At 40.2% G+C, this 27,351-nt stretch overlaps 1 protein-coding gene across 1 annotated transcript in view; it reads left to right on the top strand.

The window, feature by feature from the left end:
• The window catches only part of COL4A6 (collagen type IV alpha 6 chain), an 86,988-nt gene that overhangs the window by 17,753 nt on the left and 41,884 nt on the right, over positions 1-27,351 (top strand). Inside the window, exons 3-4 of the mRNA XM_074147521.1 lie at positions 19,908-20,042; positions 22,208-22,252. Of these exons, the coding sequence (XP_074003622.1) occupies positions 19,908-20,042; positions 22,208-22,252 (180 nt within the window). The remainder of the gene's footprint in view (positions 1-19,907; positions 20,043-22,207; positions 22,253-27,351) is intronic.

Raw genomic sequence — 27,351 nt, 5'->3', positions numbered from 1 at the left:
CATTAGTTGTTGTTGTCAGACCCAAATCCAGTAACACCATTGGCAGCCTCGCTGAAGACACAGGAACATGAACAAAAGCTGAGAGCAATAAGAACATTGCAGGATTAGGTCTTCAGAACAAACTTTTCTTCAGGCAGTTAGTGAACATGTTTGAAGTTGTTTAGTTTGAAGAAATCTGACTTGCAGGTCCTTGTTTGAAGTGGCTGGTGAGCCAGTCCTTCAGCAAGCAGAGTATCATGAATGTGGTGGCATCTGTTCTGTGTGGGAATACATGAAGAACAACAGCATCTTCTCTTGGTGTCTGCCATTGATTTTTAACTGGGGTCGTTTTCCTCTTTGCCAGTAGAAAGGAGCACGTTGCACAGAAGCCTTGTCTCAAGAGCCTTCAGGAAAAAGCACTGTCAGGTGAGAGGAGGTTGCAAAATTGGACCTTGTCCACATGTGCTCTTCAGAGTAAATACTTCCTCTGTTCCTATACGTTATGTTATTGGTGAAATACATCAGCAAATGTTTATAGTCAAGGAAAGTTTGTACTAACACTGTGTCATGCAACTAATCTGTTTGTTATAAATAGGAAACACTAAGTTAGCTCCATTTTGCTCCAGATGCAAGCATCTTATTAAATATTTATACATGGACTAGACTGTTTACTTTGCACCTCATAGTATAGTTGTATTGGGAAGATCCGAACACCTGGGTTTTAGTGAGGTCTTAAGGAAAGTTTGCCTCAACTTTCCAGATTAAAGATGAGGAGCTCACTGAATTACCGAGTATATGACAGAAGAGCTTTAAATGGAGAAGTATCATTTCTAGAAGTACATTTCTAAAAATATTGATGAATACCAGATCTTGATTTTGCTCTGGTTCTGCTGCATTTCTACACCTCTCAGATAGAGAAGTATCAGAAATATTGGAAAAATTCCAGAGTTTCCCCTGGTTTAGCTTTGTTGGAGGTCTGTTCTTTACACTAGTGAAAACCAGTTGCTAGCATTAAGGTGATGCTACTTTAGATTTATGTAAAAAAAAAAAAAAAGTAAATGAATGGGGTTCTGGACTACAGTGTTACAGGTGTGCTGGCTAGGTAAAGCATCCTTTTCTTTTTTTAAGAGAGGCTGTAGATCAAGCCTCTCTTTCCATCTTTAGGCGTAACTATACATATGTAATCTGATATCCAGAAGTAGACACTAGTGTGAGAACAGTTTCACTGACTTGGTAGAAAGCAGAAAAAGCCGAATTTATTTTGCAGGGGATAATCCAGTTTCTTGATGTTGAAACACTGATTGCCTCTGTGCTTTTAACAGTTGTAACAATTAAAGAAACATGTAAAAACCTTAATATTCTTAAAACTACAAAAGTGTGAGTGAAAAGCTATGGCTATTCTAAGTGAAAGGTAGTTATTAATGTGTAATCTTGCTAGGTCATGCGTTATATTAGAGAGACTGGGGAGCACTAGTTTTAGCCATCGCTGGTGTTTTTTAGTGTGCTCTCTGATCTTGTTCAGTCTGTACAACTATGGAAGCGTTGCTGCCGTCCCAGTTACTTTGCAAATCTAGCAACAGCTTGGCTGATCAGCACTCACCTCCAGCAAATATCTGCTCACTTCACCATGAGATGTGAGCATAAAGGAACATTAACTGTTTCTTTCGAGTGTAGTGGCCTGGGGTCTTAGGCAGCTTGAATATAAATGGCCTCTGAACAAATTTACACACATTTCTAAGATCTAGTGCCCTTTACTTGCTCCCAAATGCCACTGCACATCAGAAACTCCCTACCCTAATTCTTTCTAAGCACAACTAGCTATTCAAGTTATGAACTTTGGAGGATTTCCAAAACCATAGCAAGCACCACTTGCTTGCCAGAACTAGTAAGGTTTACTCTTTTTTGCTTAACATAGAGCATTTGATCTGATTTTAGCTTTATGGAGTCAATGTTTTAATCACTGTATTCCAAGAGTGGAGGAGCCTTATTCTTGCAAGATAAAGAACTAATGAAATGTAGTTATGACTAATAATGTGCTTTGCTTTTTTTCTGATGAGTCTTTCTGAGCTAGTGCTTCCTATGTTTAAATTAATTTCCAAATATTTTGCACAAGTTTTGGAAGTAAACAAAACCTACAGTTCTGGGTATGTACTTTTAAAGTCTGCTTTTGTCCCTGAATTTGTTTGGATAGGATTTAAGAGTTGTATGTGCTGTATAAAATTTGCATTCCAGTCTAAACAAAAAGTGTATTTACAAATTGTGTGCTTAGTTTAATTTCCGTGATTCTTGCCACACAAGGTACTATTTGAGATACTATTCTCTCGCTAGATCAGTGAAAAATATCAGAATTTCCCAATACTTTTGTGTTGAAACTTAACCAGAAAATTTAATTGTGGAAGAGATTTTGTTTAAATCAATTACTTTTTACTTACTTATTACTTGATTACTTTTTCCTTGCATTGAACTTGCATACTACTACTTGAAAGTTGCTTGTATTTGCAACTTGCAAGTACTACAGAGATTTCTTACACCATCTCTGTAGAAGAATCAAATTATTCCAGTAAATTAGAAATATATCTGTCTTGTAACAGCTATATTGATGTGGGAGGTGAAACACCATTTCCAGCAGAACTGGAAGACACCATCCAAACAGCGCATATTTTAAAAGGAGCATTTGTGCAAAGACTGTAGTTTCTTTGGTATGATGATTGTTTTCAATATTTATAGTACAGCAAGGCCTGGGGCCTCAGTTACACATCAGGATGAGTTGTAATTTGTATAAACACACAAAAAAAGCCCTGCGCTAAAGAACTGTACTTCTAAGCATTGAATTTACTGATTTTGGGGGAAAAGCACACAGCTGGGACAAACCCATGGAAATGTCCGAAACTGTAGCTGGATACAAGGGCATATCAGGATTTTCATCCATCTGCTTTCAGCTGTGGAGCATTTGGAGGTAGCGCTCACTGCAGATGGTAGTGCTCACTGCACATGTAATAGTGATGTTTAAAAATCCATTTAATGGATCCACAATATAGTTAAAATAAAATGATCCCCAGTATACACGCAAGCAACGCTGAAGAATAAGAGATCCAAGGAACATAAACCAGAGAAGGAGTCTGAGAGTATGTTGGTACAGGCTGATTCAGGCAAGCACACAAGTTTGTGGCCCCTACCCTGGAGCTGACTCTAGGCTTGGGGTGGAGTGAGGCAGAGTCCAGCTGTCCAACGTGACCAGGTGGATGTGCTCTCAGAGCATGCAGGCTCTCAACAGAGTTAAGGAGCCATAAAAACACCACAAGCAGCTGTGGAATGTCCTATTTCTAATCAAGTTTTAGCATTCTTGTGTTTAATTTAAAGAGAGAGATATCACTAATTTGACCCTTATTGGATGGTTGAATGTATGTAGATCACATAATTTAGATAGACTTACAGTCAATGGTGCAAGATATCTTCAAGATAGTATTGTCTCTCTGAGTGCTGGCCTGCTAAGTGCTAAATACAGATGAGGATCTGATCTCTTTTGCTTTCATGGAAGGCTGCTGGACTTGGAGATGCTTACCGAAAAAAAGCCTTTGAAGCTGCTAATGCTTTGAAAAGGGGATGCACTTCACATATTGTTTCAGTGCAGAGGAGAATATTCAGTGTTAATGGTTAGTTGTTTCTTTAACAAATACAGTATGAGATGCTAACACTAGAGTGGTGTAGAGAGAGGAAAAAAAACTGCCATCAAACTAGAGTATTACTTAGTTTGATACTGGTAAATCCCGATCTGAAGAACAGAAGTAGTCCCAGGTTTCTTCCCCATTTGCTGTTGCATCCAGTAACACAAAGACAAGGAAAACGTGTTTTTCTTTTCTTTTCTTTGTTCAGCAAGGACAAAGTTTCTGGATAGTTAAATTTCGCTTCCCCAGGATAAAATAGCCTGTTGACAGTTCCAGTTGACAGATAAGAGCTTTGACACTGAATTTCACTGAATTTCACTGAATTTTTTTTAGAGTTGGAAGGGACCATATAGATCATCTAGTCCAACTCCCCTGCTGAAGCAGGATTGCTTAGAGAATGCTACGCAGGACTGCATCCAGGCGGGTCTTGAAAATCTCCAAAGAAGGGGACTCCACAACCTCCCTGGGCAGCCTGTTCCAGGGCTCTGTCACCCTCACCGTGAAGAAATTCTTTCTCATATTACTTGTGTCAATAAAAAAAATTTTGTTTCTGGAATGGAAAGAGAAGATGATGCAGCTTTTGAGATTCAAGCAAAATCCTAATGTTTAGGGGTTAAGGCCTGTGCTTGGGCACATCCTGTGTGAGAGCTGGGAAAATGGAACCCAGGCTCTGCAGCCTGCTTCTCCCCTGACCACCTGTGAGACTGCCGTGCAGTGTTTGTGTGCCTGTTACTTGGCTTTATCATTTGGAGCAATGGTAAAAGCAAGAAGGTAGTGACCAGATTCCTATTAAAACCAATTAGCAGGAGTCTCTCATGTGCATCCTCAGTGCACAGTTTCACAGTGGCAGCAAGGACACAGCCTGTTTGCCTTCCACAAGTTGAGACACTTCACCTTACCCTACATGTAGGACCATTGACTTTTATGGGCTTCCCTTATGTGTACGCTTCAGCCTGTGCTGCAAACTGAAAGGGGACGGTATAGCTGTGCCTCCTCTGTATTTCTTACCATTATCTCCTTTCTTTAATTTCTCAGATTCCTTTTCCTTCGTTCTGCTTTTAAGCCTTGACCCTTTAGCCTTCTTCGATGGTGTGATTCCTCTCAGGCTTTGGTCAGCAGACACTTGCAGAGCTGGCATTTCCAGTCAGGGGCAGATGTAAGACAACATTTCTGCTGATGCTGATTCAGCCAAGCAAAGATCAGCTGTGTTGGCAGTGAAGGAGTGATGCATACTGGGCCTGGTTCTTCTATCTCTCACATCAGGGTTGTACTTCACTGAAGTCACTATTTGTCTGTATTGATTTCGGTATTGACACTGGAGACTTCATATGATATAAAACTCTATAGAAGTGAATGTTTATTCAGAGATCTAGATACAGAGAATGCATTAACTCATATTTGCTGGTTTACTGTTCTTGCTGGCCAGAAGATAGGCCCTTACAAATACCTATGGGGATTATGAACAGCCTAATCTAGTGTCTGAAGGGGACTGGTATGTATGTGTGTGGCTGGGGGCATGGTTTAAGTGCATAGTATGCAAATACAGCATGGTGTGAGGTGTTAAAAAAATTCTATGGGAAAACTTCACTGCAGATAGCTGTTGTTTAACTGAAATTGGAATTGCTTCACAAACAAGCGAAATACAAAGGCAATTTGTAGCAGTGATCAATAGAGGATTCTTTTTTCTCTCTTTGTTTAAAGTATGCTTTGCTTATTTTTCTCAAAGAGCAGTCTAATGATTGTTCCCTAGCTGATGGCTCTAGGGAAAGGGCTTAGAGTAGTTTGTGTAGCTCAACAGTGGCTGTTCTGGCTGCAAAAGGAGCACTGGCAGCAACTTCCAAAGAGTCCTGCTGAGTCTGTGCAGACCAGATCCGCTTCCAGTGCTTGTCCTCTCAGGGTTTCTGGGGGTTGGCAATTTTTTATGAGCTGCTAGGAGGCTATTTGCAGATCTGAGGCAGTTTTGGTTCCTCTAAAATGACGTGTCATCATGTTGGCATGTAGTAACACTACTCTTTGATGTAATAGGATGGTGCTGAACCAAAGCATCGGTGCATTGTGATGTGCTGGTCCCCATTCGGTATATATATTGTCTGAAACAAACCCTTAAAAGTGACTATGCTGTGAACTTTGTATCTCTCAGACCTTAGATAATTCCTGTCATTTGCTGAGCTCCAAGTGAGCGCAAAATGTAATGAGAAATGCAGTATCATCTTTCAGACCATTATGGCTAGATCAACATAACTCATAAAACTTGGAAGATGTCAGTATTTGCTGTTTGAAATAAAGAATATGCGTGCAAAGAGAAGGAAACCAAGCAAGATGGTAATACCTATCTTTAAAATAAATAATAAAAAAAAAGCAAACAATTTGTTTTTGTAAAACATGCTGTCTCTCTCCAGACTTTTCTTGATTTCCATCATTATACTGACTACAGTAATTCTTTCACTGTTGAACTTGTAAACAGCCTTAGCCAAAGCTCGGAGTTGCCAGCCATCTGTAAGTTACAACTGGGTAAAGATTACTCTCCTCGGTCCTATATAGATAGCAAGATTAAGTCCTACTAAAGACTTCTGATTTTTAAAGTAAGAAGCAATGTGACTTTTGTATATACATATGGATAAAAAGTATTTGATATCCTTGAGGTGTTTAAATTTACACTGTTATTTCAAGCCTTTTTTTCTTGGCTTTATTTTTTCTTTTGGATATGTAACTCTTCAGTGTTCTGAAAGCAATCAGAAGCAATTCCAGCTTTGATTAGCAGCTAACTTAAAACATCTGATGAGCGACCATACCCCTCACTTAGCCTTGTTGGTATGTTCGCTTAACTGCAGAATATGTTCCTAACCCTTAGACATTTCAGTTCTGCTTGGGTACAGTGAAGGGCATTATCCGGCTTGTGGTCTGTCAGAACAGGGAACATTTTCCCCTTTTATTTTAAGAGGGAAGAAGGTGCTGGGCTGCTTTGGAAATAGTGGGCTGGTTATTGTCTGTCTGAAGCTCCCTAGACCTATGTGTAGGGCAGCACCAGCCAGGTTATCCTGTCATCATATACAGATCGCTGATTATCACACACCCTTGTTTGTGATCTTCTGCAGCACTGCTTCCTTCTGTCTCTCATCAATGCCCAGTGAGCACAGACCGTGACAGGTAAAATCTTCTTCCAGACCTCAGATGCTCCCATACAAAGAGCCGTGCTTAATCCCCGGCCTAGTGTGTAATTTAGTAATCTGCATGGTCATGAATTCCAGGGATATATGGGCAGGAAGCGCAGGGCAGTGTGGGTAGCGGGGCAGCCCTACAGAGTCATTTAAGTCTTTGTTGTATTGTGTAGCAAGGGATTTTGGGGACAATGAGACCTGTCTGTCAAAGATTAAGCAGACTGGAAGTGTGGTTTATACCAACAAATGAAAGAAGCTTTTTCGAGTGTTAATACAGCCACGTAGTAAATGTCCAAGGACTTAAACATACAATTTATGTGATGACAAGCAACATTGGAATTAATCATTTATTCTATATACCTTAGCCAGTGGGAATTCAAGTAGGTGAAGAGTTCATTTCCGTCCTTATCTTGATCAATACACAACACTTATTAGCAGAAATGAAAAATCCTCTATTTTTTTCTCTCTGACTTTGGTTTAAAGTTATTTTTACTAATTGCAGTTTATTCTCTGACACTGCCTAGTAAACCAGCCACTGACTGGCTGGCGCTTGTTCTTATCAGGCACTGCAGTAAAATTTTGCCTGGACCTGCTTTGCTTAAGCCTCTAGAGATAACTGGAACTTTGCCTGATGTTATGTTTGTAGATTTGCAGGCCTCTACTACCCTCTACTCCTGCTTTGGTCTGCATATTTCCAAGCAATGTGTAGATGAGAATGCGCAGACTACACTTTTTCCCTTTAAAGTGAATTGTTTACATGTTTGCAAAACTCCCCTCAGCTCTGCTGTGTAACAGGTCTCTGGGAAGAGGTTTTGTTCTAAATCTGCTATCTTGAATAAGCAAATGGTTCCCATCTGAGTTTTAAATCTTGACTAATATTATCTGTCCCAGCAGATAATTTTGTTTTTAGCAGAACCCTGTGCAAGGAAAGACGCTCAGACCTTTCTGAAGTGCCAGGAACACGCTGGGAAGGCTATGGGAGGCAAAATGTAGGGGAAACTGCTTGCAGGGAATCTATTGTTCGCCACTGACCCCTTACTGGACAGATCTGTGAATGGCCTACTTTCACCGCCTGCCTTCTAACTAGAAGCATCCTTTGGGGCTCAATGACCTCAGTGGATAATGAGAACTTTTGCTGTGTTTCTCTCTTGTAAGCAGAATGTTTAGCATGTGAAACATGGTCTGGTGACTAAAATGGATATTTTCTTAAATGTGTGTGGGTTTTTTGGGTGGTTTTTTTTTGTTGTTGTTGTTTATTTGTTTTTTCTTTTCCAAAAAAGGCTACTTCATTCACTAGATGGATAATGTTAGTACTTGATATGATAGTAGGGCTTAGAGGTAGCTCCATGCTGCGTAGATCAGATGCCAGTTTCGAACTTGGTCTCAGAGTTACATTGTACAAAGTACTAATATTTGTTCATAATAGCACAAAGATTGGATATTGGACAGGGGAAGGAACATACGTAATGCATCAGTAAGATCAAAGGAAAAAAGACAAGATTGTTTTTCTGGAACATTGCTTTACTTGTGGCAATTTATAGATACACTTTTTCTGTGTAACAGTGAAATTTAATAGAATGATTAGATGTTCCATTGTGATAAAAGTGAGCCAGAAAAGCAGTCTTAAGATCGTGGTCCAGCATAGGTTAGGCTGTGACTTGGATTGCAAGCTAAGTTAGAGGAAAGGCTCTAACTTAGGAGGAAAGATTTTAAATTCGGCTATCTCAGCACCTTACAAGCTTGTTCTCTGAGGAACCTGAGACGAATTGAGAGAAACTCCTAAAGGCAAGATTGGATACAGGCTTTTAAATCTACTTTTAGAATACCAATGTTATGCTTGTGATCCAAATCTCTACTGTTCATATTCTAATGATTCACTTTACATTCTGCAGAAACAGAGAATACAGTGACAAACATTAAAAAGTCATCTTTTATTTAATTATCATATTACCTCCTGAAAGCCCACAGCTATGTTTTATTCCAAATATTAAAATAAATCTGTGCTATTTTAGTTAGTACTAAGTAGTTTCTGCAACCAACGCACCTAAATATATAAATTATTACAAAATGCAGTAAGGCAAACTAATATCACTCTAATATGAACAGCCACATTACTAGCTAGAATATCTGCTGATAGAGCAATAAGAAAAAATTGAGCAACTTTTATGAAGATACAAGGGCAAGCTGTTAAATATGAAGATTGTTCTCTTAGTCTGAACCATTTAAACTAGGATAAGTTTTTCTGCTTTAGCTGGAATACAGTGAAAAAATTGACAGCAACACAGAAAACTTCCATAAGAAGTGTGAAAACTAGGGGAGTAATAGCCTCAGTAGAGCCTACAGCTGCTAATTAATGAATTGGTATGGTATTATGATATCTCCATTAAAATGGTCCTCGGTATGATCCTTTGAGAGAAATTGTTGCTCTAGAGTAATTACCATGGAAAATATATGATCAGTCTCCCTTGAAATGTCATATACTACATTATCCCTTTTTGCTCAGATTACATCTAGCTTTTTTTTTTACTGTAATCTGTTCAGATAAACTGCAGTCCAATGACATGTCCAGTTATCAGTTCACTGATATGATTTGTTGATTGCCACCTTCAAAGTAGGAGTAACAAATCAAGTGGAAACTAATGAAGTCTTTGGAATCAAAGACAAGACTGTTTTCTGTAGCTGTGATGAACTTAGTGTTTCTGAGCTCTCCAGATATCCCATTCAAATTGAAAGTCTTTGCCTGGCAGAGAACATTTTGGAGGGTTTTGAATCTATGCAAAGTAAACAGATACTTTGAGTGAATTTTCTTTGAATGACCAAACCCCTCCAGGCCTTTATTATAACTTAAAAACTAGTTTGATTTGGCATTGCAGCAATCTGGGAATGGAAGAGCCTAGCCCAGGCTGCACTCTCCAGATCAGGGTCTAAAACTGCTCAAAGAGAGGGAACATCGCTATTGCTAGCCCAGAAAAAAATAGGGCAGGATCTTGCTTGCCCACTCCAGTGTGTAGCAGGGAACCCAGCTGGTGAGCATGAAATAATTGTCTTAAAGACTAGTACCCTTTGACTTCTGCCTGGCTCTTCTTGATAATGGGTAGTTTCTCTCTAGAAGTGCATGAGGCATTAAATCTTTGCTAGAAGTCTTTAACTGGCATTTTTGCTACTGTTCTTGTGTTCTTCTCTGTGAGGCTGTTCCTGTAAAAATACTCCTAAATTGCTGGTCTTAGATACATCTTGTGGAAATGAGTTCGACAAGATAATTGCCAGGATTTAAATAGGCTGAGAAGCTGAGAACTTAGTTTAGCTGCTGATAGGAACCAAAGCTGAGAATAGCTTATCTGCAGATGAAACTGCAATACAGAGCTCCAGTGAGTGAAGTTTGTCTAAAAGGTTTGTGAACTATTTTTTGTTTCCAGCATGAGGCCCTTTGAAAAGGCCAAGAAGGTAAGTGATCACTAGAGCTCTGTAACTGTTTCCGTGCATGGAAACCTCAAAGGCTTTTTTTTTTTTTTTTTTTTTTTTTTTTTTTTCTTTCATTACTGGTTTCTTCTTTCTCATTCCTTTCTTTACTGGTTGAATGTCATGTTTGTGGAAGTTCTGGTGCAAGAGGACACTCTCTGTTCCCACAGCCTGAGGGAAATGGAAAGCTCTCTGTATCATCTACAGAGCAGAAGGGGCTTCTGTAACTCCTCTTCCATCTTCATCTCACGCTTCTGATTCTATTCCTTATCTCTGACTTATTGCCTTATCTCTGTGTTTTTGGGGGAGCAGGATGTGTTTTGACTGCACTTGATTTCCAGTTCCCAGGCAGAAAGAGAAAAGTAGTCAAATGTAGTTATAAAGTCATATTAGAAACTGTGAGCCAGTGGAGGGGTACTTTTGATGCCTTGTTTCCTTCCTTCCTGTTTCAGTCTTCCATTTTCAAAATCCCTCAGCTCTTGATGGGTGCTGTAGAGGCCAATGGACAGAGAATTCTGGGTTTGGACGAGCGAGTTTCCCACTGAGATGTGCAGTTCCTCCTGCTCGTTTGCTTCATGCAGAGTTGAGCTGCCACCTCAATGCGCACACCCTGGACTCTCACAGCCAGTGCCTTGGTGGGATGCATGAAAGTCAGTGGCTCTGCCCCTCAGTGCGGCAGGGAAGACCAGACCATCCTGTCTGCTAAGGAATGGTTGTACTGGGAAAATACTGGTATGAGCAGTCTCTTCCTGCTGGATCTGCTCTTTGCCCACATCCCTGTTCTGTCTCTGAGGAAACACTTCCTTTTCACAGCCTTTGCCTGCAAGGGGAATTAGAAATTTAAAAATTGGATTTGTTGTAAAAGAAAGAACTGGAGAGGAGCCCAAAGCAAATTAGCAGATCTGGACACAGTAGACCCTGAGGAGGTTTGGAGTCTGTTCGGCTTCAGCATGTGGCTGAACTCTCCCTGCCTTTCTAGATACAATGTCCCTTTAATAGTGTTAGCAGGCCTGACTCTGGCAAGATTTCACTTGTTCAGTACGCTACTTAATACAGCTAATTTTCTACTGACAACATTTTTTTGCAACAATGAATCTTCTGTCACTTGAGTCCACGAAGAAGGCAGCTTGGAAATGCCAGCCAGAGGGGGAGGTAGCAAAACGGTCATTGTAGCTGCTCACTTAAACAGTTCTTTGGAAACGCCATGGGGCTTTCTTGGTTTGTCTGTAGGGTGCCTAGGGATATGTGGAAGGGAAAATAACACAACACTGCGTGTTCTTCTTTCCTCATGAGCCCATAGCAGATCCCTGATGGGACTGCCCGTGAAGTCACTGTGATTCAGTATCAATTTTCCCCAAGGGACTCGTCTAATATCTATAATTAGTGTGGTATCTTCCTCAGTAATAACTTATGTAAAACCCTTTTAAAAGGTTACTGAAAAATTAATGTGCTTGATCTTAGCAAATTTGTTGGAAAGACAATATATATATAGTATATGCACATATATACAATAAATATATACATATATATTGTATATACATATATACACACATGGTACATACTGCAAGGCCTGTAGCCAGGTGTCAGAAATTGTATAAATTCAGTTAATAAATCCCAGTGTGTGTCTGTGAAGTTCATCCATACTGTTTGTCCTGTGAAAAGCGACAGATACAAACAATTGAAATATGAGATAAAACTAAGCGGTCCCATTTGATTGTCTGATTGAAACAAGTTATTGAGTAAGAGACAACTTTAAACACAAAATGTAAAAGCAGACTGCAAAGTATTTCTGAGGATAATAAAAGTACTGCCAGAGGTAAGGATAGTAAGGCTGAAGAAGAAGAAAGCAAAGCGAAGCTGGAGTAACTGGGGGCTGCCGTCCTTTGCGGGTCACTCTGTGTAGCATATATTTATGGGTTACTGAGGAATGAAGCAATTTTAATTATTTTTTTAATTCACAGAGTTTTCAGTAAACACGAAAACTAGTTATAACCAGTTAGCTGATCCTTCGCTAGAGCAATAGTGATGTAGATACCCGCTGTTCCGTGTCACCGTAAAAGGCTTTACTGGCCTGTAAGGGGTGAAAAAAAAATAATAGTTGGCAATAGAACTAGTGGTATCTGCAGCTCAGTCTGGTTAGAGAAAAGCTCTGCAGCCAAAGCCAGGAGAGTCAGGGGCTATGACCCTCGCTTTTCATTCGACCTGTCTCCTCTTTTGGGGACTGGCTGCTGAGGAGCTGTCATTTAGCCATTTTCTACTGCCACGCTCTCGCCAGAGATGACTTGTGTGCATTCTGGGGAAATAAATGCTTTGCGTGTGGTACTTTGTCTACTGTCCTGTACAGCCACCAGGAAAATGGAAAGAAGTCCTGGAGAAACCCTGCATTTTCTTCTGTGATAATAATTCTTTTGTATTAAAATTCAGCTCAAGACTTGTGTGGCTGTCAAGAGATGTACACAATATTCAGAAGTGCCCTTCCCTCAGTTAAGGGCAGGAAAATGTTATGACAGCTGCTGTCCTATGTGAACAGGTCGGGGAACAGTAAAGGCTTTCTAAAACATTTTTTAGAGATTAGGCACCAAAGACTTGAGGGAGAGAAGATGAACTGAGGTTGCAAAAGACCATAAAATCTCATAAACCATTCAAACCTTTGGCTGTACTATGCTCTTTTGTTAAATAAAAAAAAGCTTAGTTCATAAGTAAATTGAAGTCAGTTAGACCTCACTTGCTGCAACATTTTTGCTAAGATTTCATAATCGTGTAATCCGTCCTTTCAATATAAGGCCTATTTTTTTGGAATGTTGATGAGTGCAATATGATGCCAGAGCTCCCATGAGGTGTGGGAGCAATTCCTGCCCACAGTTACTCACCTCCTCCTTCAAACCTCATTTCCTCAGTCTCCTCTAAGTCAGGCTTAGAGACGTGGGTGATTTCAGAGGGGGAGTGCCCACTGTCAGTCTCCTGTGCTGGCTACGTGAATTGCTTTCCATTGCTCTATGAAACTAGCATTGCCACAAAAAGGGCCTAAAGATATTAGTCAAGCAAGCAAAAAACCCTGTTTTGAAGTTCATCTTGGATGACTACGCATCACCTGAGCCTCGTGGCCAATTAGCTTAAACAAACAGTGGGTAAGCTGGGGATTCAGGGGTGATCACCTCTGCGGCGGTGATACTCTGGGATGCAGTTCATCAGTATGTAGCCTCTGCAAACCATGATAACTGTTTCACGCAGTTTCTGCTGAAATAAAGGCATAATTCTGAGTGTTGACCATGAAAAGGGCAAGTAAATGTCATTCAAATATATAGCGTAGCTCCTTAAAAATAACCTATAACTCATCATTTTCATGCAACGGTTATTACTTTAATTGAAATACAATGTAAGTCATCACTATGACCTGCAAATCCTGCTGCTTGTTCTGTATTTTAAAAAATCTCCACAAATAGTGTCTTTATATTTCTGTAGTGCCCGTCATTCTCTGTGATGCTCAGAGTTCCAGATGGATACCCGTTCCTCTGGAGTGCAGCGCAGTAAGGCTGTTGCCTGGCCGGAGCATCTCTCCCACAGATGTTATAACCCACAAGTGCCTTTCACTTACTTTCATGTTATCTGTGTTCTCTGTGGCTTGGAGCCTTTCCACATGCTCTTATTTTCTTATCTAACTTGGACATTTCAGTACATCAAAGCAAAAAAGGAATCTGAGTTAAAGTCATCCATTTTGACTCTCTTACATTTTTAAAAAGAAAGTAGTTGCTCTAAAGGTTCTGAAGTATAAAATGGAATAATTGCTTATATTTGACACTGAGTCACTCCTGTTATTGTCCATGGTGGGGAAAGACGACAGTATGTGGTCTCTTTGTGTGCTATAAGTAGAAATAGCAAATATGTGGAATTGATTGAATCAGGATGGTCTGTGGAAGTTTTTAACGGGAAATTGAGTGTTCTAAAGAACAAACTCTTCAGAGATTTTAAATATCCAATTTAAAAATAAAGATATTTAAAAATAAAGATTATTTAAAAAAAAAAAAAAATCCAGGGTTTATACGCAGTTCTGCATTTGTAATGTAGTAAACCTTCCATTGAAACTTTATTTATTTATATTACTGAAGTACAAGATTTGCGAAGCAAATGGTTTAAAATTGGAGCAGAATAAAATTTCATTTTTTTTTTAAGCAGGTTAAAACTAGGGTGTAAAACTATATGTATGTGCACACACGTGTTTTTTATCACCTGGATTTTCTACTTGTGGTCATGTCTAGTCAGGCTTAGTGGAAATAACAGAAGTATGTTTTTGAAAATGGAGTTTATGACATGAACTGAAATTTGAAATTACTATGAGAAACAGCCTGCAGTTGCTCATTACTACATTAAAAGATTGCTCCTGAGATGACCAGAGCAGCCTTGACAGTCTGCAGTGTGAGCATGCCAAGTGCTGCTTCACATAAACAGAAATCTTCTAAAATGAATTATAGTAAAGAATTTCACATGGTACAGAAATAATTTGTCTCTTTTCCTAAAAATAAATTTAAAATAATTATTACCCTGGTATTTTTCATTCAAAAACAGAAAACAACAAAGGAAAAACCCAAACCTATGAGATTATTGGGAAGGTGCTGAATGAAGTAGTAGTATTGTTGCACAGGATGTTTTTTCTGTTCTGTAATTTCTGCATTGTATATACAGTTTTGTGTATTCATCTCATGCTCTGTGGGTCAAAAGCTGTGCAGAGGAACAGTAAATTATATGACAAGAATAAAGAAGCCATTTTGAACAAGACTTTCCCGAAGTTTTCAGAAGAAAAACTGAAGAATAATTTTCTTTAAAAGTACAAAGCATTTTTCAGCAGGGAAAATAATTACTTACTCTGGAATGTGAGCAGGGCACTGGATACCTGACCTGTAATTTAGGAAAATAGTGAAGGGTTTTTCATCAATAATTATTATTGTTACAGTAGAACTGTGGGGCCCCAGTTGAGACCAGGACTCTCTTGTGCTAGGCACTGTCTATCTAGCAAGAGATAACCACTGCCGCAGGAATCTTGCAGCAAAGGCAGGGAAGACCAAAGAGGAGAAGGGAGGAGATGGAGGTCGAAAGTAGAAGTGGTTAGCCCAAGGTCATGCTGCTCACTAATTGATGCTGCTGCCTTGCACTGAGAAGCCACCTATAGGCACTTCATCCAAGTTCGGCGTGAGTCCTGTGTCACCTTTTGTAATGTAGCATCCTTGTTCGGAGAGAATGGCCATGATTTAAACAGGTAATGCCATTTGCCTGTGTGAAAGAGCATCTGGAAGGGTGAGCCCCTTGCTCAGGCTGTTCTGTACAGCACAGGAATCAGGGACAGAGATCTTCCTTGAAGGTTTTGGGCTAGGTTCTGCTTAAGTGTGCGCAGTAGATTAAAAGATACACTTTTAGGGCCATAATGAATTAATGGTTGGCTTTTTCGTTTGCCTTAATGTAATCAACCAAGTATAAGATGGTTCAAACTACAAAGCATTTGCTCATGAAGTAAGTCTTTGTCACTAGCATTTTTGTGTGTTGATAAAACATTGTTTATGGGGGAAATAATGGATGACGAAATAGAGAGCATGAATACGGTCACTGAATTCTCATAGAGAAGGAACTATATGTTAGTTTGAGAAAACATGAACATCTTTAAACTCAGTTGCTCTTTTCATACACTGGATCTTAATTTTGCTTAGAAAAATAATAATAATGCTTTGCTGCTTGAAATATGGCAGTCTATGAATTTACTAACTGAAGTAGCGATCAATTCTGCCCTACCTTATCAGTAATATTCTGCTTAGTTACTAGTCCTGCTAAACTTAGCTCACTTTGTGAGTTCTAGTACCCTTTTTCGGTGATGAATCACTGAACTAGTATTTGATAGTGAGTGCAGCTGGTAGAACTGTCCCCCAAGTAAGCATGCACTTGTGGGTTTTTTTATCCCTGAAATCAGGGGCATGTCCAGTGGTTCCATATCACTGCCACGTGTGTTCCTTTGCACAGCGACAAATCAAATAGATTTACACTTTATTCTCCAAGCTCACAGAGGCAATGGGGAAAAAAAAAAGAATGTTTGGAATTTGCAATGCTATGTGTAGCAGCTCTGCTTCAGTGGGCGAAAATTTATGTGGAGTATTAGAGCTGGCAAAAGAGGTAGGGACAATAGAGAAACTGTGATGTATTTGATTGTGTAGCACTAGAGAGGCCCCATCGTTACCCACCATACTGGCCTTTCTGCATGACACCCTGGGATGCAGATGAATTAAAAGAGTGAAGGGAAGAAGGCACATGTTGCAGAACCTTTTCCATCTTGACAAACGCTGCCATCAAATTACATTTTCAGGCCATTTTGTTTTACTGCCTTCTGCAGTGTGGTGATTCATGAGCAATGGGAGTTTCCCGTCACAGCCATTTTTTCCTCTTGGTTACCACACATTGAGAATGGAAACCCGAATGTCGGAGGCATCTCTATATTTTTAATGGTTTGCAATGGCTAAGTGTGTAACAGAGATGCATATGACTCATACTGAAATTGAAGCACAAACTTGGTCAAAATCCTGAAATTATCTATGGAAATGCCATGGTATATCAAGAAATAATGCCATTTTTTCACCAACATCTTATTTATTGCAGAGACAGGCATCTCATTTAGTGCTGCTTGTGTAGTAAAAGCCTGGCACAAATATATTTGAGAATGCAGGTCATGGTTTTCAAATATATGAAATTCTAGCAGGCATTTGAGAAAACATTCACAAGTCACAGTAATTTCATAGATTTGGTCATTGCTTAGTATTAAAGCATTCTATAATTTTCCTCTGTTTAAAAACGGTTGTCATGCAGCCAGGAAACCAAAATGATACCATTTGCGTTAATTACTGATGGCTTTTCTACAGACTACTGGATGGTATATATTGAACAATGAAGATTAAAAATAGGGAGCTCTGTTGATTCACTACAGTCTCTGTTTGATGTAATCCACATTTTATGTTTAAGCTTGTCCTCTCTGCTAAGAGATGTTTTATTCTTTTTATCCTTTGGATAAGTAAGAGCAAACCTGATGCCAAAGCACAGTAAAGACTAGGCGCTTAACTTTTTACCACAAGGTAAACTCATTGAGGTCAAACAGCAGTTCCACCTGGTGTTGAACCCTGTAAGTTTATCTTGTGGTAAAACCCAAGTCTTCATTGTACTTATATCCTGGAATTGCTCCTGCACACCACAGTGCCTGCTCTTCATAATGCTTTTATCTTGGGACAGTTCATGGGAGTGCTACTGGGTGACAAAAAATGCTGCTTTTTTAGCAGTGGAGGCAAGTCCTTTGTTTTAGCATAGAAAACATGATTTCCGTCCACATAGACTTCAAAAGAAGCAGTAGGAATTCTTGAGAGCCTGATTATCATGGCATAATCACATTATCAAAGAGATTAGAAGCACTTTACTGTGTCTTTGTGGTTTAGTGACACTCTAAGGCACTGGACAAAATCTTCAAGTGCTGTTAAAATCTTTCTTTTAGGGCACTAAAGCAAAAGAGAGCTTTTTACCTATGGGTAAAATCACAGAGAACATGTTTAATTCTTCTGTCAGAGAGCTGCAGAACTGAACACAAGCAGAATGTGTAGTTACTGGTCTTTACTCTCTCATCTAGATACAGTTGTCACAGTGACCTGGAGCAGAGTAAAACAAAAGACTCCTAAAATTTTAATTCCTATCAGTTCTAGTCATTGTGAAACACTGTCATTAACCAGGCAATCAAACTAATTGAATACAGAAGCATAAGCAACTCAAACAAGTGAGGAATTCAGTGTGTTTTCTCCAGGAACGTTGTTGGACTCCTGGGTGCTGTTGCTTTTGTGGGTGGTGCCTGGCTGTAACAGTAACATCCCCTTTTTTAGGGTATGTCTCTCCACTGCTGCGTTGCCTTGAGGTGAACAGACCCCAGCCCATGGCTTGGAAGTGAGGTGTTGCCTGAAAGACTCTGAATAGCTTGTGACCATGGGAAATTAAAAAGTTAAAGCTGAGACTGAAAGCAAGAGCAAAGCCTGTGATTTTTGTAACACGTTCCTTGTTGTGTATGGTTGCTAAGGTCTACTGAATATTTAGGGATTAATGTTATGATCGTATGGTTCCCAATATAAAAAATTCCATTGATAATTAGCCCAGAGTGAAAAAAGCTAAACATAATCAACAGAAAAACCTTTTTAGATGGGAGCCTCTGCACAGTGCACAGTATGGATAGTGTCTAGACAAAAAAGGTATGAAATACAAAACATGCACTTGACCTCAGTTAAAAGGCCAGGATGAAACAATCACAACAGAAAGAGTGACACGGCGAATTGCTGCACTTTAAAAGAAAACTGCTCCAGTAGTGAAGAAACATGGAATGTGGGATGAAATGTTTTTGCCTAAACAGGTACTAAAAATGATCCTGGAAAAAGAATTTTTAGAATCAATTACAGTTTGTTTCACTTTCCTTGATTATTAACATGTAAAAATGCATTTTTAAATTAACTGTAAAGTATTTTACCTGCCAAAGCATGGAGTCAGGACTTTGTACGTCTCCAGCTGAGATTACTAAAACACTTGCAGCAGGGAGCTGCATTCCTTCTGCTGTTTTAAGGAGTTAGGGAAATAGAAGGGAAACTACCATGGACACAAGTGCAGAAGAGAACTGAAAAGAGGATTTATTGTTTTTTTAACTTCCTCCTCCATTCTATACCTTTTAATTTATGGCTTGATTCTTTGCATGGATAACTTCATGTAATCCACTGACTGTCTTGCCAGTAGAAAGCATATCCCTAAACTGCCATTTTCCACTGATACTTTGGGACCTTAGAATTTGTTGATCTCTTTCAGATTCTCTCAAAATGAACCAAATGAAAACTACAAAAATGTTAATACAAAACTCTGTGTTAAGTGTTCAGCTGCCAAGAGGCAGCTTCTGAGGCTAATAAAAAATCAGAGCACCTACAGCAAAATTTTTTAAACGTTGGCTTGTTTCAGAAACAAGTCCCAGACTACTCTGCACATCCATGTCGTGATAGAACAATGAAAGTTCATCACATACAAATCTCTGCAGTTTTAGAAAAGGCTGCCATCTTCCGGCAATACTCAGTCATTGCAGCCTTCTTTTTGTGCTCGAGGACTCAAAATCCTCACCCTGACCATAAGGTAACCAGGAGAGCAGAGTAAAATCAATCCCAGTCTTGACCCAACCATCATACTAGTCTCAGATACTCTAAAGTGTGCTTTCTGACTGCATGCGACCCGTACACTTCTTGCATCTTGTGTCATCTTTTTGTTGTGCTTGACCTAAAGCATAAGCAAAATCTTTTTGCACTTTGCAGCTTGGAAATAGAGGTTCAAACTCAAGAAAAGCAGCCAGTTTGATCTCAAAACACTGTTGTCTTCCTCTGTTCCTTCCTGCAGCAATATGAGTAGCAATAAATCTTCCAGGAAAAAGGGGAGATTTCTTACTATTACTTTCCTGAAATAACCTCTAAAAACTCTTTCATCTGAAAGGGAAAACTTCAGGATGTCCTGAGTACGCTGAGAGGTATCAAACTGCATTAAAGATTGAGTTGGATAGAGAAATTGCAAAGGAATTTGTGAAAATAGTGCATTGATTTATTTTTTTGTTGTATATTAGGGTCGACCAGGACCAATTGGGCTTCAAGGACCGATAGGTGCACCTGGATTTACTGGCCCAGAGGGTTTACCAGGAGCAAAAGGTGAGAGAGGAGCAGTGGGCCCCCCTGGACCAGCTGGACAGAAGGGCGACAAGGTAGGCTCAACAGTGACTTTTCTGTCTCTGCAAGAGATCTATGGCCTTGTATATGTTCTTGAATGAATAAAGATAATTTTGGACTACCTGCCCGAGGGCAAGAGCACAGCAGCATTTCATTAGTATCTTTAGAGAATCCCCTGGATTTATTTTTTGAATGAGAATACAGTTCCTAAAGCTGCTGAACATTGTACCTATCCTGGTAGTTGAACCATAGCCAAATGAGTATTGCTGTTGCAAGTAGTCTTTCACTTCACATGCCTAGGGATAGATGGGTTATTCACACTACGTTCAGAGAGACCTGGAGCTGGTTCATGTGTAAAAGATCCTGAGCTGTTGTCTAGAAAAGCAAAAAGAATGGGTACTAAATAAAACCTGCAATTCAGTTTCGCAGGTGCAAAGTTATTTATAACAGAAAGAATGTAATAAACTATTTCATGTTAAATAGAATAACCTATAAGGTGTGGGTGTCAATGAGTGCAGTGTGCAAGAATGGGCAGAACAGCAAACGTAGAAATGTTTTAATGCTGTGTTTTAATCTGTTCTGCTGTCTTGCCTTAGGAAAGAAGTATCAAAAGGGGAGTTTGGAGCCAGGCAAAAGAATGAATGCCTAGTATGAACTAGGCGTAGTGGAAGTATGAACAAACACTTCTGGTAATAAAGAGTGGATACATGTGGATAGTTCACCTTAAGGAAAGTTTACATTGTGCACTGGGCATGTGTTCACATCATGAGTTTTGGGTTGCATGCAGAGGACTCATTGAGTCCCATCGCATAGGCCAGAGCAGTCTGTGCTCCCACCACGTAGCCTGACAGAGTCTATGTAACGGAATATAAAATGGGGAAGTCTGATACCGTCTGATGTGAGGACTGGAATGAGATTCCTGCTCTCATGCCTATGTGGTTGGACAAAAGGAATGTTTCAAGGACAACAGCTTAAAAGGCAGAGGGAGTCCTGCATGCTTGCCTGGTTTCTAAAATCTGAAGGAAGTCTGGGACATCAGGACAAGGGCTTGTGTTCCTGGACTATCCCAGAGCATCTTACCAGTCTACTTGATGCAAAGTGCTCAGGTCATGTGTGCAAACAAGAAAAAGGCATATAGTTTAAGTTCCAGGACCTGCAGAGCAGAGTTTGTCTTCCATGTTTTCCCAGCTACTGATAGGTGAGCTAGCTAGATGAAAACCAGCTCAATTGTACTTTCATATGCTGCAGTTACACTCTCTTCTCATTTAATATTAATCAACTCATTGGAGTTCTAGTCGCCCTTTCTCATAAGACAAATAACCAAGTAAACTGAAAATTATGACAATGAAAGTCGATGCTTTGGTGTTGCATTCATCTGAAAGGCAATGGAGGATTCGAAACAAGGAATGACTGCTGATATGAGAGATAGCATTTTCATAATTCTAGCAGATAACACTGAAATCATTAAACCTGGATTCTGGAAGACACAGAAACCTCGGATAAGAACTGGCCTTTGACAATTGGAACCAATTTTCTTGCACTAAAAAATTCCTTATTTACTCCATAATTGCTGTTTCTATCCGTTGACATTGATACATATGGAATACCAACATGCAGTAAGATTCTATCTCTTTTTCTCTCATGCAAACAATATACTTTACCTTTCCAAAGCAAGAGCAGTTTAGGCTGAATATTCTGCTTATGCAATCTATTTTGCTACTATCCAGAGCAGAACAGTAGAACCAACAAAGTGATAATTACTTGCAACTCAGGCAAGAGTGGTCTGGAATTAATACAGTGGTCTGCATATCTATCCAAGTACAGACAGAGAGACGCATAAGTCCTGTTGAAGCTTTTGGAAGGTCAAGTGTGACACTGAGAGTTTAGCTTACACAGGATTGTTTATTTTCCTGGCATCTTGTTTTCCCCAGATGTGCAGCAGAAGTTTATATATTTACTGTAAATTGCCTGATTAAAACATTCCTGAAACACTCATTTGGCATCCAGTCAAGCTCAGATGCTCAGTTCCTATCTTTGCTGACCTCTGTGGTCAGAGAGAGTCTGTATTGAGATAGTTTGCTCCTTTTGGTTTTGAAAGCTAAAGTCCAAGACTGAAAATGTTGGAGTGATAAGTATCTCACAGATAACTGAAATATACAGATCTATCAAGTGAAATATAACATGTACTCTTTTTCTTCAGGGCCCAATGGGAGTTCCAGGATTTCAAGGCATCAATGGGATCCCAGTAAGTTTGCATATGTAAATATCAATCACCAGAATGTTAGTGACAACCAAAAGCATGTAAGCACAATGAGACTGTCCTACCACATGCATAGAACTTCAGGGCTTTAGAACTTTAGAACTATAACATTCTAGTGACGGTTGTTTCCTTTACCATACCAAAAATTATGTGCCTAGAGTACTTGGACCAGCTTTCTTTTGCTTTGGTTTTCCCCAGTGATTTTTGCAAAGATGTCTTATAGACACTTTACCTCAGGGGAGTTTTAGCTAGGCCAGCTTTAGAAGTTGCCCCAAACTTCTGTGCTCTCTCTACACTGTTTAGCTCATCATGCTTTCTTCTTCTGGTATTAGAATTATTTTTCTTTTCTTGATGACATTTTTCTATCTTGTGTATCCTTGTGCCTTCAGACTATACTCATGCTATTTCCCATCTTCCCTACTTCCTCAGCTGGCCAAGAGCTCCAACAGTTGAGCTGTGTTTTCTTACTTCCTATCAAAAACTGAATTGTTTTGATAGATTGGCTGAAAATGCACAGTTGGCCCTGTAAATGAGCTTGTTTGATTCCAGTTCCTTCCTGGCCCTTGTCCTCCTCTCCTCCTCTGCTCATCCTTGACTGTTTTCTCTCCTGCTCTACTCCCTTGCTGCTTTTTTTTTCTTTTCCCACCAGCCAACTCTCTAGCTCTGAAGAGAACAAGCTGTTCCCATAATGCTTAATTTAATTGAACACACTGTGGGAACATGCTGTTCTCAGGGTATTTTTTCAGATGGAGCTCTGGAGAAAGGGGATTCCCAACAATGAGGGGAGGCAGGGATATAGCAACAGCCATTGCCAGGTAGCTGGCAGCGACAGGCATTCCAAGGAGAGAGTAGGGGAGGTAGATGAGAGAATTCAAAGCCTCCAGCACATGCAGATCTACTCTGTCTGCTTTGCAGTATTCTGCAGGTGGATGAATGGGAAAGAGACAGATTTTCCTGCTCATGAGCAACAAAATGCTCACCACTGTGGCTCTTCTGTATCATAACTGCAGGACAGAAAAAGGTGGAAGAGAAACTAGTTCATATTGTTTACATTCTAGCCATTGAGATAAATACTTCCATTCTAGGGTGAAAATAGCAACCACCACTGCTTGAGAAAATACTTATACTTCTGCCAACTGCATTTCAGGATAGGGAGTAGCTAGTGGAATGTAGATGAACATAGGCACATTATATGGATGTGTGAAATGCAGAGCAAAGGAGAGACAGCATGTGTGTGCTGATATACGTAAGAGAAGTAAAAATATACTGCTATGTCTGTACAATAATTAGCATCTAAATATGAAGAGATAATCTTTGTAGTACGCAGGTATGTTAGCGTGGGCAGGTATATTTCAGTCATGGCCAAAAGAGTGCAAGGCTGTGACTCGGAGGGGAATCCCACTATTGACCTTAAGGGAAGTGGTGTTCCACAGAATTCCCTTAGGGAGTGCTGGTGGCAAGTAAATCTTGTTGTTGCAGCTGGCCTGACTAATCCCTTTAACCTAGTAAATACATCAGCTACGTGTGTTTATTGCTAGCCTTTCTGTGTCACACTGTAGAAGAAACTCAAATCCTTAGCCCTACTCGGGAAGTTTATTTTTTCCCATAGGACAAGATTCAAGGATACCTCAGGCAAAGGCTGGAATGGGAGCCGGGAGATGTATATAGATTTTCATGAACTGTCCAAGGAGTTCTAGAAGGAAGTACTTCCATGAGAAGTGAGCCCTTGTCTGTACCATGAAAGCTAGAGCTACATGAAGAGGCAAAGTTCTCTATTTTGTCACCCTCCTAGAGGAAATGCATGCACTTGGCAATGGCTGTAAAAAGGCCACTTTGCTGAAGCAATCCATGAAACTGCTTATTCAATTAGTTTTGTGTTCACCCTTAATTGTATTTGTTTCCCTGTTTTTAAATATTTGTTGAGCTTTCCTGTTGGGATTGCCTTTGTGTTGTTTGATTTAGAGCAGAGGCCCCTTGGGATCACAGTGTTAGTGTACGAGCAAGAGTCAGATAAAGCAAGGGCCTAGATGAACAGTTCAAGTTTCCTTATCTGTCTCACAGGGAATGTCTCCTTTTGTGAGAACAGAGAGCACAAGTGATCTCTCCAGCCTGTGTTTTAACTCAGGTCTGTCAACTAGTCACCCTGCCATGTATAAGTAAAGCCTGTAAAAGTCTTCTGCCTTAATCAGTTGAGGTGCTTGTGCTGAATTGGCGCATCTGCCAAAATAGGAATTAGAGGAGGCAAAAGCAGTGAAACTATCAACCGCTGTTGTTCAGGTCAAATCAGCTCTTTAGATCAGTATTTTAAATCCCTGGGGAAAAGGTTCGTTTAAGCCAGAAATTTACAACTCTCAAGGAATTCAGTTGTGGGTTCTCAGTATCTCCTCAGGTAAGGTTCTTAAAGGTTCTTAAAATAAAACGTTGTGAACTCTGATAGATTAGCTAGAAAGTAGGAAATCCCGTGGATTTTTTTTCCTAAAGCAAAAGAGACAGCATGTGTGCGTGTGTGCGTGTGTGTCAGTCTGTGTCATGCTCTGGCTCAGACCCACAGACATGGATGCCATGGGATTAAGTGACAGGGGCACAGATTTGTCTAACACGTAAGAAATCACTGTGGTCAGCATACTTGATATCCTCTCTTTGTGAGGATATTCTCACATATTAAGAGGATACCAAAATCTTTTGGGCCGCTTACAGACCGTGCTGGCCAAGAGTTAAGAGATCTCACCCAAAGTGTTTCCCAAGGCATGGGACCACCAGTCAGCTGCCTGCCATGGGCTGGCTCTTGGCCAGCACTAAAGACTCAGCAGCTTGGCTCTCCATTGCCTCGCTCTGAGGGGCAGATGTTGACTATTCAGCTTCACTAAACCCTGCAGCTGGTCACCTTATGTTGTAACCAGATACATGTGCACTTGTATCCCACATAGCTTCTGGTTTTGCTGAGGCTGTAAACAAAGTGAAAGACCTGGTAGACTTTGACCAGTGTGGCCTCCCTCTCCAGTCACAGCCTGTCCCATCAGAGACAAGTCTGTGACTTGCTGCTCTTTGCTATCACATTGCGCAGGGATGGAGGAGGGTGGGTTGCCACTGATTTGTTTCAGATTTGGGAGCCAAAGGAAATAATTTCTAAGAGGCAAACGTAAGTGGCAATAAACCAGTGCTTCAGCCTTCTCCTGTCACTTTACCAGAGCCTGGCAAGTCCCTGCTTGCACACCACGTGTGGGTGTTTTGACAAACTTTAATCATCAGGGCAACTGGTACTATGTGTGCAGTGCCGCCTGATGCTAATGTGTTGGGATGACTTCATTCCATGTCCTGAGGCCTTGCTTTATCTCAAATTTATACTTGTCTGGGTGAGCTGCCTTGATCTTGTAGTGGAGACACACTGTACATTCATTCAGTTTGCACCATGTTGACCGACAGAGAGCAAATCTGGGCTCTCTCCCCTTCTCTCCGTTTTGTTGGCAGAAGTCATGATACAGTTGCCAAATGAGCTGGATCAAGGAACTCATCTGGCTGAAAATTAACCCCATTAAGAAACAGAACAGTTATTTCTCTGTGTGCGGTTTCCTGCTATTCTGCCTGTGCTTATGCGGGCTCAGGGAAGAGGTAGGTGTGAGTAAGCAGGAGTGTGTGCTGGCCCTCCTGGCAGCAGCTGAGACCAGCGATCAGCTCGAGTATTTGCGTAATTATGGCCTAAGTTGCTCTGCATCTCTGGGAAAGTCACTCTGCTACTGTGTGCCCCCAGCTTCTCATCCGTAAAATGAAGTTTATAGCATTCCCACATTTTTGCAAGGCATTTTAAGATCCATAGAAAAAAGGCTTTACATTACTGCAAAGTTCTCATTGAGTTTGGTCAGAGCATATGCTATTGGCTTGGACTGGGAAGACCCTTAGCAACACAAATGTGTTTTGGTTTAAGTGTCAGGCATGAAGGATTGTTAATGTTCTGCTGTATCTCCATTTTATCCATGTTTATTTTTTTACTTTCCTAGTGTGAGTCATAACTTGTTTAATGCCATATCTTAAGGATGAATCTTTGGGATCAAACAAAAGTACTTTTGGGATGAGTCAAGATCAGGGTGTACAGAGGGACAGGAGAGAACTATCAGTTACTGATATTATCTCTGTATTTTTCCATTTTCCTTCCTGCCACAAAATGCTGTCTTTGAGAGCCACAGAAATAATTTCTATGAAAAAAAGGATAGAATAAGGAGCTGCTTGATACCTGGGTAGTGTGACTGCCAGTTCTGCCTTTCTGTATTTTGCCTACATACCCATATGATACTGGAGAAAAAAGTAACTGAAGTCTCAAACTTTGATCTCCTTTGCACCAGTACCATGTGGAATAAACTCTAGTTGATTTAATAGAACTATACCAGGGCAAAAGAGGTGTGAAATCAGAATTAGGTAGATTTGTATTCTGCTCTGCTTGACTAATAATTGACCATTACAAATACTTTCTTTTAAATGCTGCTAGTTTAATTAGGTCTTTCTCCCAGTTGCTTTGCCTAAGGTTTTAAGTTTAATGTAACAAGAAAAGCTGTTACGCTTGCGTGGCCTGATGCTGGAGCTGTAACATCTGTTGAACTATTAAAGGAAAGAATCCACACTGGAGAGGAAGAGAAGTCACTGAAATTTAAGAAGATTGGAATTATAAATGCTCAGTATTGTTGAGTCTGCCTCTGCCCTTGTTTTTACATGAGCAACTTCCATTCCTGGTGTCAGGTGCACCCTTGCGTGCTGTTTTACACTGTGTTATATGCCGTATATTTCAGACTGCTGTGGGATGAGTATTGCCCTTTTGGGATCTGCTCATGCACGAGTTATGTACTTCAGAAAATTATCCCTTGGAGAAAAAGATAATTAAATGAATGCAGCCAGTGTTCTAGGATTTAAGCTTTGGGGAGGATGAACAATGCTGGCTGAAGCAGCCAGCTTCAGTTCTGTTGCAGTCTGCCATACGCTGAACTTGAGTGGGAGTTGTGCATTTCTTTTGTTTTGTGTTGCCATTTGGAAGATATCAGTTTTCTGGGGACAGAATTACTAATAAAATGATACATCCTGTCATTCGTTCTCTCTTT

This window comes from Numenius arquata, chromosome 5 (genome assembly GCF_964106895.1).
Source record: "Numenius arquata chromosome 5, bNumArq3.hap1.1, whole genome shotgun sequence".
In the NCBI taxonomy this organism is placed as follows: domain Eukaryota; kingdom Metazoa; phylum Chordata; class Aves; order Charadriiformes; family Scolopacidae; genus Numenius; species Numenius arquata.
This window is presented reverse-complemented; position numbering and strand designations above follow the sequence as displayed.